General features: G+C 40.8%; 1 protein-coding gene across 9 annotated transcripts in view; it reads right to left on the bottom strand.

Moving 5' to 3' along the window:
• Window positions 1-4,560: 4,560 nt before the first annotated feature.
• LOC127062036 (peripheral plasma membrane protein CASK-like) overlaps window positions 4,561-21,254 on the bottom strand; it is a 46,800-nt gene continuing 30,106 nt past the window's right edge. For 5 of the 9 annotated variants that reach the window (XM_050989621.1, XM_050989616.1, XM_050989619.1 and 2 more), the window contains 6 exons: window positions 20,813-20,988; window positions 20,513-20,635; window positions 18,800-18,989; window positions 18,580-18,701; window positions 17,254-17,433; window positions 4,563-4,847 (listed from right to left, as the gene is read on the bottom strand). In XM_050989621.1, coding sequence (XP_050845578.1) covers window positions 4,794-4,847; window positions 17,254-17,433; window positions 18,580-18,701; window positions 18,800-18,989; window positions 20,513-20,635; window positions 20,813-20,988 — 845 coding nt within the window. In that variant the 3' untranslated portion in view covers window positions 4,563-4,793. Of the gene's footprint in view, window positions 4,848-17,253; window positions 17,434-18,579; window positions 18,702-18,799; window positions 18,990-20,512; window positions 20,636-20,812; window positions 20,989-21,254 lie in introns of all 9 variants that reach the window. The other 4 variants (XM_050989623.1, XM_050989622.1, XM_050989625.1 and 1 more) reach the window with 3 other exon arrangements.

The following is a 21,254-nucleotide window of genomic DNA, read 5'->3' on the forward strand; positions in this document are numbered from 1 at the left end:
CGAACGCATCCGACTGAATGATATTCGATGTAAAGTGCTACAAAAATGTTTCTTTGAGTTCAAAAAAGAACAAAAAAAAAAGAAAAGAGAAAAAGATAGAATGTAAATGAGAGAGAAAGGATGAAAGAGTTAAATCCAACGAAAGAAATCGTAACAAGATCTGGTAGTTTGGCACAGATCGTTAGCTTTTTATTTTGGCTCCAATTCTCTGTCCTTGGTCGACAGTCAACGGAGACGGAAGACCTTTCGAAAGTACTTCGTCAGTGCCCACAGACTTTGTCAATACGAAGATGGGACTCGGAAATACCAACATCCATCAACGAGCCCTCTTCGATCAGAGGATTTCATTAAACGGAGTGTTCCGAAAGAAATAACTTCTGGCTCTTCAATTTTTGATCATAACATTGAAACATTGAAAATATTCAAAGAAATGAGTGCTAAGGGAGAAGGAGAGAGAAAGGCCGAGAGTATTCCAATTACAACGAGTAAACTTAATCTTTAATAGCGTCGATGTGAACATTGGAAAGAGTTTGTTGATATTAAAAAGAGAAAACGTTACGAATCGTTGGTAAAATTGATGGAGGAACATCGATAAAAAGTTGTAGGATCGCCGGTGATTTTGGTATTTATCACAGATCCCGATGTATATCGTTTTTAAGAATTATTAACACGTTCGAGAACATCAAAATGCAATTGATACGAGCGCTCGTTATAAGTTACGCATCCGAAAGGAGGGGAGGTTGTTTTGATATTCGATTATTGATTCGCGCGTATAACGGGACTAGTCGTACACTTTTTGTCCGAGATAAAGCTTTCTCCTCTTTCGTCAAAATACTTTACCGATTCGTTCCATTGAACAAGTTGTACGACACAAATCGTTGTTGCGAACGGACAGCTGCCATTGGAAAAGCTAATACCGCTATGGTCCTTTCGAGGTATCGTGATTCCTACGATAGTCCCGATGACCTATTTCAAAGGTAATGACGAATTTTCGACCGACCCAAATTCCACGCTTATCGGCTACAAACGTGTTCTCGTGCGTTGCGTAATTCTTGGCTTACCTGTCGAATACGACCGACATTTAGCAGGCTAATTAATTGGCTCTCCTCACTTACCTGAAACACGCAACGAGATAAATGCGATTAGCAGTTTTCGAGAAAAATTTTAATCACTCTTTATACGATCAATTATCGAAAAGCGTTCGATGCACAGTTCTCATCTTTCAAATCAATAAAGTTCATTGACGCTACCATTCGAAAAACGCAGGGCAATATCGACACTGGCGCATACGTAGAAATCAATATTGTAAACAAACGGACGTTAAATTCACCGTGGTAACCGAAGAGTCAACAATTGGAGCCATTGTCACTGTGAATGCCTTGCGTTTGGAATCGATAAGCAAAGGGTCAATGTTTATGCCTCTCAGCGAACCAAGGATTACGCTTTCTACGATATCGTTATAGATGGCATTGTTATATAACGTTTGTAAAAACAATTTCAAAATGAATATTTTTCAAAATACTTCAAAATTATTCCAAAGTCTTTATGACAGTCAAGCCAATATAATATTCAAATTCGTTTTAATAAAGTAACGCCGTCAGTATAAAATGGAGCTTTCTTATTTTCCTCGAAATTGTATCAATAATTTACAAAGTTATCACGACTAATAAGTGGAGCAGGAAGTATGGCTACGGACAACTCGGTACTATAATTCTAATAGCGGTAATTACCAGGGAGCTTCGGAAATTTCTCTTTCAATTTTAAAAGCTAATTTAAAGACGAAAAGAAGTACGGTCAGTTTATAAAGACAAAGAAGAACTGGTGCAGCTTTCATATATATATATTATATATATATATATACATACATATATATAATATATACATATACCTGCATGTATGTATATGTATCTATCTTCCGAAGGAAGCATTTCTTTTCTTGCTTAGCTTTGCCGGATGCAATGCAGGCCGGCATGGCCGAGTTCTCATTTTTCTCGTAGTCCGGTATAAGTACGGATAGAGGAAGTAGAAAATAGTAGTGAAAAAGCCACGGTCGAGGTCCCTTCGTTAGTGCGGTCTTAACAGCTATTTGATATTCAGGCGAAGTACTATATGTCATTTGATATTCGTTGCGCGAAGCAACCTCGGATGCGTTATTATACCGGCATACTCGATGGCTACATATAAGCTCCTAGCCAACACGTTGCGCATAGTGCAAGCTGCACTCTTGTTGCCCTATTAAAATCGACTTCTAATTTGTTATTAGCGCCTAAACATTCATGTTGCTTGCGTGAATCTTCTCAACGATATATATATATATATATATATATATATATATATATATATATATATATATGTAGCTATTGCAAACAATATGTTTTCCCATTCCCCCATTTGGCGTCTACACCCAGAAATCCGATATATGAATGTTGTGTCGTATGGAAAAGAAAAAAAATTGGACTTTATCGATTTCTCTTTCCTACGCGATACAGTAATTTCTGTACCATAAAACATTGATACATCGATAGCGCGGAATAGTTCTTTATTTTCTGGAGCGTTTTTCATTTTTCTTTTTCTTCTCTATTTTCATTTTTGTAATCATTTTAATGCAGGTTCTTTAACTTAATTCAAAACTATTCATTTTATCAATCGAAACAAAATTATTTGTCGCATCGATTCCGACATACATTCTTCCTTACAAGTAGATGCGTATTAGCAAATTAAAAATGATTGTACAACTGTTGAAGAATTTAAAAACACATGTGCAATATCTCTGTTCGGCATTGTGTTTATACTAAAAAAGGGAATGACTGACAAAAGCTTTTTTCTTTTGGTGATGCTCTTGTAGAAAGATAGATACATGTTGCGCGTTTCGCGTTGATTCAGTTCTTTTGACGTCGTACAGTCGACTGGAGTCCCTTTTTGTTTCGAATGAAAACAAAACGAGAAAATGGCGAAGATATTTAAGGAGGAAGAAGCAACTTCTGTATCGGAATAGCAGAATCCAGTTGGACCTGCCATCTGTGTCTCGCTAACGGCAGTTTATAGTAGCGCCACCGAGCTGCACTACCCACTAAAATATAAAATATAAGCATATATTTTTATGAAAAATGAATAAATATATATATTTTTTTTTTATTATTATCAATTCGATGTCATTATCTTGTTAAATATGCGTCGAATTTTCTATCGATCTGACTGTATAATCGTTTCACGAACTTTAATTTGAATTTTGTTTTTATTTCAGAAATCATTATCCGTGCGAGGCTCATAAATTGCAGGCTCGAGACGAATGGTTCTTCACGATCGAATACTTCAATTTTTCACAAGCACGAGAGCCTACGGCTTTATCGATGTTGCTAAAGCACGTTAAGCCGATAGTACAACGCAGTCAAGCACTTCGGCATCATGAGATAAGGAAAAATCTTCCACTACGTTTCTCCTCGACGCGAAGTACCATTAAACATGAATCTTTATCCCATCGCTCGTTCCGAGACTCGAGATACGATCTTTATTTCCTACCAAAATCGTTGAAAGTAAATTTTCTCGAAATATCCTACGTCCCAAAATATCTATATATCGCGAGATGCATTTAAATGTTAGTATGGAGGTCGTACGCACGGAAGCATATAAATTTTAATACGAAAGATAAAAATCTAAATTGATCGACGTCTCAATTAACTTTAAAATTACTCTCCCATTATATTAATCGCAACGTCGAAAGCACAAGGTACTCTCTGTGGTCGAGTCTAAAAAGCATACAGTAAAACGAATTAACTAAACCGTACATTGGGGTAGGAAGGGAATATGGTCAGACCGCAGTAGTACGAGTCAACGACATACGCGCTTGGCTAATTTATTCTCCAGACGAGTGAGAGTGTGAGAAGAAGATATATATATATATAAAATACATACATATATATGGAGAGTGAGAGAGAGAGAGAGAGAGAGAGAGAGAGAGAGAGAGAGAAAGAGAGAAAGAAAGAGAGAGAGAGAGCAAAACGGAGAGACACATTTCATCTCGGCATAAATTTTACCTTGAGATTTTGCCGGCGATATTCCTTGGTCTGTGCGAGGTAATACTTGTAGACGTGTTGCGGTAAGGATCTTTTGGTCTCCTCTCCGATCCATCGATGAGGAGGATCGAGTCCAGGAGGTTTCGCTCTACGAGCTCCTGGCGATCGTTGACCGAGAGATGCACCAGGTGATCCGAGACGAGTCGCACTAGCGGATCGGTTGAGCGCATAACCAGTACTAGGTGGTGGATGGGTATGATAGTGAGGATTTGAGGCTGGTCGCCTATCGAGAATTTCGTGACGTCTTGGTGATGGTGTCTCGACGGAACGCTGACGAATAGGTCGATATTCCTGTTGTCCTCCTACATCCGTTTCCTGATAGGATGTTGGATGAACAAGAGGTACGGAACGTCGCAAGGGACACTGTTGCAACGGTAGCAACGGCCTTTGGCATATCGCGCATGGTGGATAAACTTGAGGGTTCCACGAATGGTAACAGCATCCCGGCGACCTGGAGCCAAACGGGTCCCTGGTCGCAGGGGGGTTCATGACGATCTTCACATCGCATCAATTCTTCGCTTTTCCTCGCCGTTCCGGCCCCCAACACGGCTACCTCGGCCAGGCTACTATTACTCTACTACTACATTATCGCGTTCGCGCCTTTTTTCTTTCCTCTCAAGTTGCCTCTCGACGAAGATCCAACGCCGAAGGCTATCGAGTTTCTTCGCGACGGGCCAACGTTTCGCATATTACGCGGCTACGTCGAATCGTCGATAACGTTTATCTTCGAGACCCATCGATCGAGATACGAAGAGGTAACCATTGATTTTTCTCCTGTAATATTCCAACATGAATGTGCGCCTCGAATCTCAAAATAAAAATAAAAAAAAAGAGAAGAAGAAGAGGAAAAGAAAGTGAGACAGATCTCTCTCTCTCTTTCTTCTTTTCTCTCTTTTTTCTTTTTTTTTTTTTTTAATCACACGCAAACCAACGACGATATTACGAGGAAACAAAACGTCTTCGTGTATGATCATGATCTATGCGAAAAGGGAAAGATGTTCTAGGAGAGAGAGAAGAGCCAACGCGTGGCTGTGAATACAAAACAGCCTGATAAAGAAGCTAGCCGCGCCTTCGTAGTAAAGCTCCTGTCCACGTAGAAAGCTCAAAGACCCGGAACCAGTCTTGGACGCGAGTCGTTTCGAAAAGGGGATCTAAAAATTTCAACACGACTACCTTCTCCTTCTCCTTTTTCTTCTTCCTTTTCTTTTTCTTCTTTTTCTTCTTCTTCTTTTTCTTCTTCTTCTTTCGTATATGTAACTACAAAATCCTGGCGATTTTCTCGATATCTTTCGGGGAAAATCAAGCACGCCTGTTCAAAATAAGACGATAGAGACGAAGACGATCCTGAGCAGAAGTGGGTACTTACATTCCGGATGCTGAGAAAGTAGAGCACGTTAAGATATCGATACTGTACTCGTGTACGATCATAAAAGAGTAACGTACTTTCGTCGCCGATCATAATTCAAGAAAGATGCTTTGATCTATCTATTCCAATCAACGAAACTCGTCAAACTCGACTTTTTTTTTTGCATAAGATGCATAGATCAATGTCAATTCTTTTCACGACTTTAAAGAGTAGTCATTCAAATTATTTCAGTTTGATTTGTTAAATAAAAAGATTTGAAGTTTTACGAACGGACTAAGATATTGAAACTAAACGTCACAAGGGGATTTCCTTCTTGTAAAATCGAATAAAAATACGTATCTAGAAACGCAAAAAATGTCTAAAGAATGAAAGAGAAGATTTTTGGGCAGTTAGCCATAAAACGAGAAAACGCGTACGAAGAGCTTCGTTTGGCAGTCGCTTCTCGTTTCCCTTATAGTCCATCCCTTTCCTTAGACTTTCTACAGCCGTACATTATCGTAACTTCGTTTCTATGCATTTCCCTACAGATGATGCCTCCGGACTGCCATTTCCTTAAATTTTCCTTTCGCTATGTCTCTTCTCAAGCAGGAAGCAAAGCGAGCAATGAACTTACTTCACGATTGGCAGCGTCTCAAAAATCTTCACTTTTCCCCTCTTTTTTTTCTCCTTCATTCCGACAATTCGTATGAACGATTAAGTCAACCGATTCCTAAGAAAAATACTAAACTACAATACATAAATATCTCTAATTCGTTTGAATAATTTAGTTACGTGAATCAATAGGCAGGTGGCCGTACGAAAAAGAAAATCTTCATTTCGCGTCGTCGCAAAGAGGAATAGCACAGGTGCCAAAGAAATAGATACGTGTTGTCTATTTGTCGGTAGCGAAGAACAGAAACGCAGAATTAGAGATAGAGATAGATAGATAGATAGATAGATAGATAGATACATAAGAGAAAGAGAGAGAGAGAGAGAGAGAGGGGGGAGGATGAAGGAAAAGAGTGAGCTAAATAAAAAACAAGAGAGACAGAGCCATGAGAAGGAAGGTACGAACGAGGTACGAGCTTGGTGCTTTTATGCTTGAAAGCAAACAAAGAAGCTCGATGACAAAACGCGCACGGTCTCAATGCTTGCCCGTGAGAAAAACAAGAACTAGTAATATTGCCAAACTCCCGGAGGGCACCGATCGTATGCCCCAGAGAGAAACGTTGATTTCGCCACTCGTTCATCGGCTTATGTGTATGCATAAACGCGTACCTATACGCCTCTGTAAGCTTTTGCGAATATACATCAGCGCGTGTCTACAACGTATAAGTATTCGTGAATGCCTGTAACCACGAGATCTTTCATTTCGAAGATGGTCTTTCGGACGGATAAGATGATACCCATGTTTCATTGATATTAACGAAAAATGTTAAGATTAGCTATCGTCGATATAAGGATGAGAAATATGGTGGACATATTACGGTGGATATTCTCTATACCGTCTATATGTACATGTGTAAAAATCGGAGAAGCAATAAAATCGAGCGAATCGACCGAGATTTCTTATTTAATAGCTCGGACGAATACCGGCTAACGCAAAGAGAAATACGGCGCCTATTACGTATTCAACTCGGTAATTACGTACGTAAGCAAGCTCATTCTTCTTGCTTATCGCTAGACCTGCCCGCTAATTGATTCGCGCGGTCTACAGCCCCGAGAAATACCCTGGCAAGTAAGTACGTATATGAGGACACAAATGTGAGCGCACACGCACGAACATTCACACGAACGTATGTATACACAAAGAGACGTAGGATTCGCTTAATATAATTGCCTTTTTAGTATTTGGCTTATATTCAATTTCTTTGCCAGTGCTACGGAGAAAGACGTAAAAACGCAAGAGGATTCCGTTAGCGTTCATTGACAGCTTAAATCGGCTCACTTCCAACGGGTATTCGAATTTCGTTTTGCCCTTTCGACGTCGCGCTTACGTAGGCATGCCGATCTACTTGATTTAGGTCAAAGCGATTTCACGATGGGAATAAAGGAAACGATATTCCGCGATAACGACAACGCATAAATATTGTATGCAAAAGGGAGAACGTGAATTGAGCAGAGAATTTTTAACGTCGGAGAATACTCGCGTCTCGATAAAAAGGAAAGAAGAAAGAAAAGCAAAAAAAAGAAGGAAAAAAAAACACACAGATACAGAAAGAAAAGAGAAAAGGGAAACGCATGGTACCGTATGGAGACTCTCGCATGAACGTTTTCGAAAGTCTCGTCTCGTAGCTTTGAGTAGTTTTTCGATATCGCACGAACGTAATTCCGCGGATTCGATATAGCGATACGTTTTGAGATAGCGAAGAAGCTTGAAAGAGCTTAGAGAAATCGCAACGATACTTCCGTTCTTCTAGCTCGAGGGATTATCCGGTTAGAAATAAAAACGCTCGCTTTTCGTAAGCTTTATATCCGTTATATACATATATTGAATGACCATTCACATTTAGGATTAAGTCTCATCGTTTATCTCGAGACAATATAACATCATCACCGAGGATGAAAGAGAAGAGAAATAATATTTCCCGTTGGCAAAGAACGTGAACGTGGAGAGAAAGAATTTTCAAGGGGAATTGAAGAAAGTAGTAAAATCGAAACTCGAAACTCGATGCCATCTTGCAAGCTCTGGCAAGCTATTTTCCTCTCCGTGCCATAAAGAAAAGTGCGTAGGGAGAAAAATCGTGACGAGGAGAATGAGAAAGGGGTGAAGGATAGGGGGAAAGGGTGGACCGTAAGAGAGGATAAAAGGAGAATCGTCAAGAAGAAGAAAAAAAGGAAGAGAAAGAAGAAGAAGAAGATGAAGAAGAAGAAGGAGAAAAAGGAAAGGGGTAGAATATGAGTGGGAAAGGAAGGGTGCCGCTTAACTTCGGCGGCGCGTTTTGAAAGAATAACGGGCGTAGCAGCAGCCATAGCAAACGGAGATATTTGCCAAGGAAAGTCGCACGGTTGGCTCCAACGAATCCTCCTACTCTTGAACGATTTCGACTCGTCGTCGTCGTCGTCGTCGTCGTCGTCGTCGTCGTCGTCGTCGTCTCTCCTAAAACCTCCTCTCCCTGTCTCCTCTCATCCACGGCCAGTCGTGCTACTTCAAAAATCTAACTATCCTCGTGGTCTCACCCTCTTCCTACACCCTCTAACTCCCAACCCTTCCCCTCCCTCCTCCTCTCCGGTCGCTCGACTCCATCGTCCCGCCATTCGTCAGCCACCTCTCTTCGCCACCCTCGGTCACCCCTTCTCTTCGTCCCTTCCTTCCCCCCTCTAGCTCGCTTGCCGGTACAAAATTCAATCAATGCGCTAACGCGCAGGTCTGCTACGACCAGTACAGCGTGCGGACCTCTCGGCCCTCCGGCCTCGTTTTCCTTTCGTTTTTCTTTTTCTGAATAATAATAAAAAAGAAAAAGAAGAAGGGAAAAGAGAGGAATGAAATAGGAGAGTAGAAAAAAAAAGGAAATATAAATCCACCTTATTCGCTCGCAAGTAAAACTCTTTCGTAAAAATTTTCCGATATAATCGTCAATCTTTTTCCTTTTCTATTTCTTTTTTTTTTTTTACACTCCATGGTTATTATACGATATTCTATAACTATCCTTTTATTTCTACTTTTTTCTCTTTCTCTCTTTCTATCTTGTCGATAACGCAATCACGCACGATTTTTTATTTTCTTGGCGATCCGAAAATTAAATCGATTGACGCTAACGGCGCCCACCGTCAGTGGTGCGCCTCGTCGTGCTCTGTTTACCAATTTGCGTAAATCCTCACCGATAAAAGGAACGAATATTCGTGCGGCAATTCATTGAGAAAATTGTGCTTGGCGCGAGTACCCGTTATCCAGGAGGCGAAATCGAATTTTCCCTGTGGAAACAACGTACGTAATTGTATACTCGCGTCGATATATATTGCGGAATATCGAACGCCACATGAGTGATCATTTTTTGATAAGACATTAACGAAAAATTGTTGCGACTTTATACACGGCCGAATTGAAATCCCTATAGATCTCGAAATATCATCGAAAAGTTATCGCACAACATGCTTCATTTAGAGACGAGGCGATATGGTACGGAGTGAGAAAGGAAGGACACCCTAATAATGAGACAAAGCATACTCGCCCTTCGAGATATATAGGTACGGTACTCTTGAATGTTCTCCTCTCTCGTTCCATCGAGAGGCCGAAGTACTCGAGAATGAGACAAGAGGAATTTGGCCATTAGGATGGAGACCTATCTCCGTTCGTCGTACTGACGTTAAAAATTTAATGAGCGAATGTCATGGACACCTGCTTCCTCAATTCGTATTTACGGTTGGAAACTAATTAAGAAAATCTCTTACCTACTTCGTTCCTTCCTTTTCTTCTTCTTATTTTTTTTTTTTTTTCATTATATACATACATATATAAAATGTCGTGGTTATCTGGAAAGAAACGAAGGAAGAAACGAGTAACTATCTTAACGCAGCTTCTTCTACGATTCCCTTAAGATCGTCAGTTACTTAAGGTTCATTTAAAGTTACCCAATTAGACGTCATTATATTCGTTAGGCTACCACCTTGGGGAATATCTCTCGACGATCTGTATTGCACCGTCTATAAATGAATTTAGTTGAGGGGTAAAGAGAGGGAAAGTAGGAGGTATCGTTAAAGACTCATGCCGAAAGCATCTCAATCAAGTTCACATGGGAAACGAATATACACGAAAGAGACGAGAACATACGTCTTTGCAAAGGGAATACGAATACGGTTAATGAGAGAAATCCAAGGACATCATCACACAGTTTCCTTGGCCGTTACATGCTACGAGCATAGTCATTAATAACGTTCGCACAAAGATTCCTATGCATCTTTCGTTATTCTTATAAGACGAGCTTTTAACGGGTCGTGCGCGATATGAATTAATATACTTAAACCGCCATAATAGACGAAAATTATCAGATTATTCTTCTTCACCATTAATGCCAATGATGAAACATTACTCATCGTTATTATTAAGATTTCTACAAAGGAATTAGAATTAGATTTCAGTAACCCCTCCCTATCGACGTGCGCAAAAGTTTTTCTCGCTAATTTTATTGGATTTTTTCTCACTCCATTTGTCTGAAAGCTTTTACTTGTGGCAACAAAAATAGAAAAAAAAAAAGAGAGAGAAAAAAAAAGTAGTGAGAAGTAGAAAGTAACGCGCTCGTAAAGTCAATATTTAGAACTTTTAGAAAATAAACGAGCAGATACCACGAAGGACGGATAAAACATCAAACAACGTTACAAATTAAAAGTTTCGGGGCGTCGGAAGTTCCTCCCATCCACGTTTCGTGATTTCACTCGTGTCCTGAAAGCGTACGAGGTGTAATAAAACGTGGAATTAGTCGTAGTCGTCGGCGATGAGAAAATTCACTGTCAGACGTGAAGATTTTTCGTCAACTCGTGAGGTTTAAGAATAAAATAAAATAAAATAAAAAAAGAAAGAAAGAATAGAAAAAAAGAATTACTCCTTTACAAAGAATAACATTTAAAACTACAAGAGGAAAGTTTTCCTTCGTGAAATAATAAGTAATAGGGAGAAAAAATAACCCCTGCCACCCCCTCCCAAAAGAAGGAAGAAAAAGAGAAAAAAAACTCCCTGGAGCAAGGAAAATTTTTTAATAGATCGCATTACGAGCGACGATCTAAACTAATAAAAGTTAAGAGGTGGGACCGTTAGCAATTAAATGGCACCTCGCTATTTTTCCTCGAGCCAAATTAATCCTCTTAAGTTAGATCGATCGCACGCGAGAGTTATTCGAACTTTGCTCGATTGCCTCTTCCTTCCTTCCTTCCTTCCTTCCTTCCTTCCTTCCTTCCTTTCCTCTTCATTCTTGCTCTGTGTGCCCTCGAAATAGTCATTCTAATTCCTAAACGTCAGTCTTGAATTGCAGCACGATCCTTCAATTTCTAGGGTTAGCGATTAATGCTAATAATAATAGTTCTCGTATTTCCTAAGCAACTCAATTAAGACGTATAACATTCATCGATGAAAACCTTGTAGAAAGGAAGTAAGAACCATAAAAAAAATTTTCGAAGGTAAAACTTTTTATATCTCGAGACTCGAGTAAAAGCTTTTCATCGTCGACGAGAGAACCAAGCGAACAGGAGCAGTGTCAGGGAGTGAAGATCAAGCGATAGGAGCGAACTACTCGCAGTTAACCCGATGAATCGATTATGACGAGGAGAGTAGTAGTAGTAGTAGTAGTAGTAGTAGAGAGAGAGAGAGAGAGAGAGAGAAAGTGAGAGAGTGACAGAAAGGAGAAGAGGGTCACCGATGTGAAATATGCTGGCAATCGGTGGAAGCTTGTCTCACGGATGGAGAATATGGTTAGGCTTCTCGAGGAAACCGCAAAATTATTGGTTTTCGTTCACCGTCCTAGCCTGTCGCGACCAGACTTATCAATGCGCTCATGACCAGCCAACTAACGAAACATCGCTAGAACTGCTTCGAATGGCTGCGCGTTGAGAGATAATTTCATTTTGCGAAAGGCTGTTGAAAAGAAATTTCTCGACGACCGAAGATGGAAAGACAGTCGACAGAGATAAAGAGAAGGACAGAGAGAAAAAGAGAAAGAGAGAGAGAGAGAGACAGAGAGAGAGAAAAGAATTACTAAATAAAAAGAACCATAGTTTGCGTTATCGTAGAATGCAACGTTAAGCTCGTAGAATTCTATTGTTCTTTGGTATTTGAATTAATTAGGGTCTTTTGTAATAGCACGGAAATTAACATACTTGTATAAATATCATGTTAAAAAAAAACCATGAAACGTAGATAATCTAAAAGGGAAGAGTTTTGAAATAACGAATGCCATAACGGAACGGATTTTGAAATGATGGAAAAGTGAATACTCTCTCGTTTTACGTAGGGATGGTATAGTATTATCAACACGCGTGTACGTAGTACCTACTTCTCTATGAATACCACGGAAAGCTGCCGAAGTATTAGCGAAGAATATACGCGCGCCGTCTCTATTCATTCGTAGACCATTCGAGATCAACGACCCCGCGTGTACAATACACGAGTCTTTCATACAGGTGAACGAAAGAGGAGATCCATTTGATACGCGATCAAGGATATTCGATTACCGTGTGATAACTAATACCTATGCCACTGTAAGAAAGAATTTATTTCTTCCCTAATATAATAGTTGACGAATGTATAACGCATATGGAAAATAATTAAAACATCAAACAACGATCGACGTGATATAGATAAATCGTTCGACGGAACGTGCACGATTCGTTAAAAGAAAAATAAAGAAAAAAAAAAAGAGAGAGAGAGAGAGAGAAAGAAAAAAGAAACGAAATGTACAAAACATGATAAGACGGAAGCAACAGATACCATTCGAGCTTTCGAAAAAATATATAAGTACCTATTTACGTGTCGTTCACGAGCAGACAGACGTAATTTCGCGAGTAGACTGGTTAGAAATGTAATGATAAAAGGACTGACATTAAGAGGGTAGCAATAAGTTGATTCTTTGCCAAATTCACGTAGGATTCGAGGCGCCTTGAGAGTGTCGGAACGTACGCAAGTTCGTTGGTGATAAAAATAAAAATAGGTGGAAGTCTAGCTCGAGAATTCTACTTCTGGTGGTAGTCATCGCTCGATATTTAACCAGAAAGAAAGAGAGAGAGAGAAGAGAGAAAAAGGAAGAGGGAGAAAAAGAGAAAAGTAGATGTAGGTGCGTAGGAAAGTGGTTTTTCGTATCTCTTCGGTGGCCGATCGTTCTCGAGAATAAAATGCACTTTTCGATCGCTCGTTCCAATGTCCGGTCGAACGTTTCGAACGCGAGACGTCGATCGAGCGCGTAGTTCGATCACAAAAAAGTAGGGATGACGTTGCGCACACTAATATGCAGTAGAGTTGGATATACACACATATGCACGATTACGCACACACGATTGCACGAACGTAATGAAAAAGAAAAGAGAAGAAAAAGAGTGGAGAGGAGAGGAGAGGAGAGGAGAGAAGAGAATAGGAGAAGAGAAGAGAACAGAAGAGAAGAGAGGAAAAGGGTGTTTCGTCAGCGCCAGATGGAAAACGCTCGCGAGAGGTCGCGGTTTGAGCTTGCTACGCTACCGGCTGTTTACGGCGTATCCCGCGCGCCTTCCACCTTCGGCTGCGCTTCACCATATGCTATTGTTGTTTCTTTCTCGCTCGGCGCGATTTCGCCGGGATGAAACCGGTAAAGTTACTTTCGACGAGCAAAAAATCGTAGATCGGAAAACCGCTAGCGTTAGATCGATCTAACACGTGCGAGGGATGATAGAGAGAAAGAGAAAATTGGATGAGTGTAAAAGAGAAAGAGTGAGGAAGAAACAGAGAAAAAAGAGAGAGAGGGAGAGAGAGAGAGAGAGAGAGAGAAAGAGAGAGACGAAGATAGAAACAACACCGGTGACGCAGAAGAGGCGTGCGGAACCGCGTCGGTCGCGATCTGCGCTCTGCGGCACACTAGCTCCGCTGCCCTGGCGCCCGCGCCCTCGCGGCTTCGCCCACCAGGCCACCCCCCACAACGTCACTTCCTTCCATCCACCCCTCCAACACCGTAGCATGCGACACAGCGCGCCACGCCGCGCTGAACCGAGCCGAGCCGAGCCGAATCGAGCCACCCCTCGACGCGCGAGACCGCGAGCTGACTCGTTGTTACTTGTTCCTCTCATTGTCTGCCTAGCTACCTCCCTAGCTGCCTCCCTAGCTGCCTGCATAGCTGTCACTAACAGAACTGCGGTTGTTATCGGGCCCTTGGGAACCTTACATACAAAGCGAATCAATCGTGATTCAACGGATCGTGAACCTCGACTGTCATGCCACGACTTACGCTCAATTTTTGTTTTCCTATTCGCTTCGATTAATTCCTAGCTCGTTATCTAGCTATAGAGGTCTCGTCTAGGGGAAGCTTTACCTTATCGGTCAATCGGTCGTCATTGACCAATCGTTACTTCCTAGATAATCTTGGATGGAAACAATCGTACCACACAATTTCAAAGACTATCAGGAGACTCGATCTTTCAACCGTTGCGCACGATTTATTCCGTTCATTCGGCTCCGATCATCTCAGAGAACGTTACTCACTTTACGAACTCGAGACCATTAACCGCAAGCTCCCGGACTTCCTTCGATCTTGTATAGTTACTAACGATCAAGTCGGAAGGAGATGGACCTAACAACTTCGAAGTAATTAACCGTCTACTCTCTTTGTAAGGTGCCACGCTATTATGCTATATCTTCGTCTCTCTGACAAGCAGACCAATCCTTGCATGATATAACTGCGATACTGTGCCAAGTTTAAACAACAATATATTAACTTCCGTTCGTTGGAAGGTCATTTATTGCTAAGTGTAAAGTGAAATGCTTTTCGTATTTGTTCACGGAGTTACGTTGATTTAGGAATAATTATGTTGACGTGATATATAACTAGATTCTCCTCCCTCCCTCCCTCTCTCTCTTCTCTCTTCTCTCTCTCTTTCTCTCTCTTTCTGCCAGTTTCGCAAATAAATATTCAAATACGACGTAAAGAACGTGTATTAATAAAGGAAGAAAATCATTTCTACGATCGATATAAGAGTTTATGTTTTCGCTATCGTCACGTTTCTTCGCTCGTTATTGGATACCGGAACAAGACGAAAGAATCCATGTAGATGCGTGTGAGAAATCGACTGGAATTCGTATGACGAGTATAAAAGCGAGCTCTCGTATATCGCGCAACAAGTGTAGGCCGACGATTAACTCGCGATTTGCCAGTGAATCGATACTGACCGACAAAATGAATTCACTCCTTAGCTCTTCTTCCCGTTTTCACTTCCGCCATTGCGCCAGCTCATTCATGAAACTGTAATTCCTTGTTCTCGTATCTCTCCTTTCGGACTAAAACCAAAGTAATCGTTTAACTTTCGACGCGAAGGAGAAGTCTATTATTCGCAACCGTTCTAAATGCACATTTCCTTCTCCAGTACCTCCAATCTCATTGTTTTTCGTTCACCGATTTCCCGGCTACGCGAAATTTCTCGAGTTGAATCTCGACGCCTCGTCTGGCGTAGAAAACACGATAAAACTCATTTCAACGATGCTTGTAATATATTCCATCGAATTGAATCTCGGTCCTAACTTTAACACGAAATTACTTTACAATCTAAATTAGGACACTAAATCTTATTCCATTTGGAACGTATACAAAATTCATTAAGGACGTGAATCTTCTTCTCTTATTTAAGAAAACAAACATAAAAGAATCTTTATCGGTTCTATACTTATCCGTCGGATCTATTTAAATCTTCCGGATGATCAGAAAAATAATGTTTTAATCGAATAAAAATTTCCGACGGAAATAAATAATCGACGTCCTAGCTGCGGCCGTCAGATAATTTATTCCCGATATCATGAAGAAGGATTACCAAGGATCTTTCAGTTGTTCTACAATTTTACTTTTCCACAATTAAACGCGCTCGAGGCAGACAACAACTATTTTCGTACGCACCATTCATATTAATCGAAGTAGGGCGCCACATCGATCCTGCTGGAAGCAGAGCGGAATGCCAAATATTTCGTTCGAAGGACGACCCAACGATATGCATATAAATATTTGTCCTCTCTTCGGCGTCAACGACGAAGGTCTTTTCCGCCGATATAAACTATTACTCGCAATCATTGAAAACTTCACGTCAAATACGACTGATCGAGATTGTCTTTGTTCGGAAAGAAAAATAGAAAAGAAAGAAAGAAAGAAAAAAAAAACAAACAAACAAAAAGTAAATAAAAGGCAACGAAAACAAAACAATGTATCGGAATTTGTCTAAACAGAGCGAACAGAGGAACGCTCGAAAGCTTCGAACTTTAATTTTCGACTACCACCCTCCATTTCGTCGAGAATCGATCTTCTTTTCCTATCTTTTTCTTTTTTATTTTTTTTTTCCTTCTTCTTCTCCAAAGCTCTACCTTTCCTGTCTTTTCCGTGCCTCCTCCTCCTCCTCCTCCTCCTCTTCCACCGCTCTTTTCCTAGGTTACGGCTTTCCTGCTAGTTCTCTCGTTCTCTGTTTCTCTCTCATTCCCTCGTCCCCTTTACCCTCTCTCATCCTTCTCGCAAACGGTAGCTACGGGATTTTTAAATGAGAATTTTAACGATCGACCTACATTTCCATGCCCTATTTACGGCAACGTATCACAGGCAATATCAAATACCGAGGTAAATATACTACTAGTCAACCGACGATAGTCTTTTACAGATAGGTGAACGGTACAAATATCTCCGATGCAACAAGGAAATGCAACGAGAAGGGAAGGGAGGTGGCGCGAAACGACCCAGCGCAGATAAAGTCGTAGAAAATTGATCATCCTCGGTGCTATGAAAAAAAAAAATAAATAAAAAAATAAAGAGAGAGAGAGAGAGAGAGAGAAAAGGCAAGCAGTGATCGACTTTTCTCGCTCGACGTTTCCCATTTTTTATCTTCTGCCTCTTTTTTCTTTTTATTTCGTTATACGACAGGGTTGACGAACGAATTGGTTCCTATGAATTAGTACGGCTCCCTTGGCGATGCGGAAAGATCCCAATGGGACCATACAACTCCGTTGGTTGTAGTTATAATTTCAAAACGTGGACGATGTTATTACGCGTTTTTACGTAATAAGAACGAAGATCGAAACAATTGTCTTCTTCGATGATTGCGCTCGTCGAATATATCGTAGAAAGCGTAATTCGATGCTCACTTTCAGCGTGTAAGATCCTCTTAATGAAGAATCGATATTCTTCTTGCGCTACTTACCCTCATGTGCGGCTGCATCAGAAGTTCTTGAAGTTCTCGAAGGTCGGCCCTATCGATGTTTCGTACCGTCGAGTGTTCCGCTTCCCGAAGGATCTCCTCGACTTCCCGCGCACGTTGCACAGCGTCTGTTTGTGGCGCTCGGCATGGTGTGGGTACGCGACTTGAGATCCTGTCGTAAAGCTGAAAACAATTAATAAGAATTACTTTCATCGAAAATTAATGCAAACGAATGGTATCGTTCGAACGACATCAACAGTTTCATTAATCGTAGTACCAACCAATTCTAAACACAGACACGCAAGAAATGATCGAAGATTATTGAAGATCGAATCGACAGATGATAGTTCGTATTCAAACCATTAGATGTCCTAAGCGGACAATAGAAACTCACGTTTATCGTAGGAACATTGTAATTACTAATTAGAATAGATTTATTCGAAGGAAAATCGAAGGCAAGCAACTCACCAAGAGACCCGCGATTTCTAACAAGTTGGCGGCTAATTCGGTCTCGCCAAAGAACATTAGCTGACAGATATGCATCTTTCCGTTAAAGCCGATGAAGAAGAAGTATCGATCGAAGGACAGGATCATGCTCCTGTCATGTTCTCGTTAACATCGCATTCTGAGCACGCGAGACCCGTCGAAACACCGTATTATCCCGCACAGCTACGCTCGCGTGACCATCCGATAACGCGACCCCCCCACGATAGTACGTGGCATTTTGTTTATCAGGACCCCAGCTCGGCCATCTTGGTAACAGAGCGAGCGGCGCTTGCGCCAATTTCGAAAGTTCGTCGAGGGTGGATGTACGATATCTTTCCCACGGGATTCGAAGGGTGGAGAAGTAAAGAGAACGGATCGTGAAGATAGTGGCTCCGCAGTTGGAGAGTCTTTTGAAGTTCCTCCTTCTCGTAGCTGCTTGAAATCGAGCGAAAATGTAGGGAGTAACTTCATCGGCACAGTGGATCGATAGGACAACGAAGGAGTTACTGATCGAAGCTGGCAAAGTTTGCCTCGACTTGTTATCATAACCGTTTCATGGTAAACCGACGACTCAAACATTGATTTCCTCTGTTTTACCCACAATTTTGTTACTCCTACTTAAACGTACTCTCTATCTTGTTCACGGTCGATCCTGGCCTACGTTCGATATCACACAGTTTACCACGTGAAAATTAGTCGAAAGGATCTCGTTAAGAGCGCTAAATTTGGAATAAATCCGTGAAATATATTCCCTTCGTTACGACCTTGCTTCTATCAATAGAAAACTCTCCCCTGTTTATTACGATCTCATTAGTGTTTGTTATTCGAGTAATAATAGCCTACCTCTAAAATAGCTCGAAGGCGATAGTCCTCAACTGCGTTAAGAATTTCACCACGCGTCAGTCTACCGCTTTCTTGCAAAACTTCAATATCGTCGAGCGAGTCCAAAATTTCAGCGACAGCTCCTGTTCAACGAAAGAGAATGAACGATCGTTTTTCTTAAATCTTATCGTCTCTCGATATTTAATAAATTTCATTCCTCTTATAAATTTCATGCGCATACCGGTAGTCGTGACTTCGTCATCGCCAACATCGGAAAGGCTGTCGCCATTAGTTTCCGAATAAGGGGCGTGCCACTTTGTCGAAGAGACAGCAGCTTTCACAGCATCTTTCAATTTTCGTCTCGCGTTGAATTTTTTAAGTTCTTCTATAGTGTCGCCTAAATGTATTCGTGCTGCTCCCTTATCGCGATCCTGTAAAATTAAATGATCGTTATAAATATAGAATTATAGAAATAGAACAAATCGGACTAACCGAATAATAATTACTGCGATACTGCAATGAATATTATATCTAATTACGTATGTACGTATGTATAATTTATTCATTAAATATGACACGTTTGAAATTTAATTTATTCATGTAACAGATACGCGTAGGAAATTGATATGTATATTCTCCATTTAATGAAAAGGTAAACTCGACGTTCGTCTTTCCTGTTCGAGCGTTCGAACGTAAATGAAAGAACCTTTCAAATTCGATCGATAAATTTTATGTTTACATCTGTATTCGTAGAAATCTATAGGCAGAACGATCAAACAAAAATATTCGTGGAAAAGCGCCGAACGACCATATTGACATATACGTATAATAAATAAATACTCGTCTTAGAGTGGCGCACCATCCTACATCATCGATCGGCTAGCCCGATGTGGCATATTTCACATAGTTGCCTTTGTAATAAGGTGCGTCGTGTCAAGAAGCGGGTGTCCCACTTGGACGACAATACTTGCATAATTTTATCGATAAAAGTATAATAATAGATGCGGTTTTATGGAAGAAAATGGTGAAAAGTTTTCGCACGAAAATCTCACCATTTGAAAAAAAGCAACGTACTCGGCATATTGCATAGAGACATAAACGTAGATACATACGTACATAGATACACACATACATATATATGTGTGTGTACGTACACAGACCCACACATATATATATACATATATACACATACATGCACACACGCGCGCGCACACAGGTATATAGAAGCTACGACGTTTTCGTTTAGAGTCGAGTCGAGGAAAAGTAAACGATGAACGTAACAGTTTGCAACGAAGCTGCCCTTATAGTCTGTGTGAGTGTGGGTGTGGGCGTGTGTGTGGGTGTGTTCCACGAACGTGCGGCCGTGTGCAAAAAAAAAGAAAAAAGAAACGTTAAGTGGCGCGGCCCGAGGTATACTTTACTATGGTTATTTTCATTAACCGCTGGAGCTTTGCCCTCACGATAACGATCGATAACCCACTTGCACGTGTATTACATCGATACACATGGGGTACCGGCGAGTCTTGCTTAGGTCACTGACTAAATGCCGTACCACACGCATCGTTATACCATTTGCGCACGCACCCACGTTGCGAAGAAATGGCAGACGATTATAATATACCGAAAAAGAAATGTCAAAAGAATTTTCTAACTACCGTTCTTTCCGAGAACGAACGTAAGAGAGGAAACGAAAATAAAACATGTTAAAATGAGCCAGACGGAAAATAATATTAATCGCCTGAAACCACGCTGTTTATTTTCTATGCAAGTAAAGTTTTCCCTTGGATGAAATTATTTTTATTTCATAGCTCTTTATATACTGTGGTCTATGTCATAGTGATTTATTCACTCTCTATCTCTCTTTCTCGTAACACGTCGATGACGTCGATCGTACGTAGAACGTTGTCGTTCCTGGTGGTATCGTCACCAGCCGAGCAAGCGTACTTCTACTCACTCTGAGCCATTTATGATTGAGGACTTCTTGAATAGTGATCCTATGATTTACGTCCGTCGTTAACATTCTCTGTATGAGGTCCTTCGCTGGCTCGCTAATGGAGTCCCACAACGGTGTTTCCATCTGCAAATTCAAAGGAGTATATTACTGAAAAGAACATTCTCTTTCTCTCTCCCTCTCTCTCTCTCTCTTTCTCTCTAGTCTTTTTATTTTTTTCTTTTTTTATATTTCTTTGAAAATTTATCTCTTTCCAAGTCAGATGAGAAAAAGTGACTAGTAAAAAAGAAAAAAGTTTCATACCTGAACTCGTCCTCTACAAATTGCCTCTCGTAGCCTTTCGCGAGAACCCACAAATGGAAGCGTGCCGGTAAGAAGAACGTGAAGGAGAACACCAGCCGACCAAACGTCACCTGGCTTCCCATACTGTCGACGTTGAATCACTTCCGGTGCCATGAAGTGTGGACATCCAACGCGACCTGCGTGACCGAGAACTTCGTGAGAAAATAAATAGATAGACGATAAGTCATTCGTTCGACCGATAAAAGCATAAGCGGGCCGAAAGTGAGAATGATTGGAATGTTTTTGCGGTCGATCTTTGCAAGGTAAGCTATAAATGCGCTTGAATACGACTTTTCTTCGATATGCATGCGCATTGCATGATAAAAACGAGCGATCGTTCGTGGTCCTCGCTTTCGATCATTCGAGCGATAGAATCAGATGGAAAAATGATAAAATGAAAGAG

This window comes from Vespula vulgaris, chromosome 2 (genome assembly GCF_905475345.1).
Source record: "Vespula vulgaris chromosome 2, iyVesVulg1.1, whole genome shotgun sequence".
NCBI lineage: Eukaryota > Metazoa > Arthropoda > Insecta > Hymenoptera > Vespidae > Vespula > Vespula vulgaris.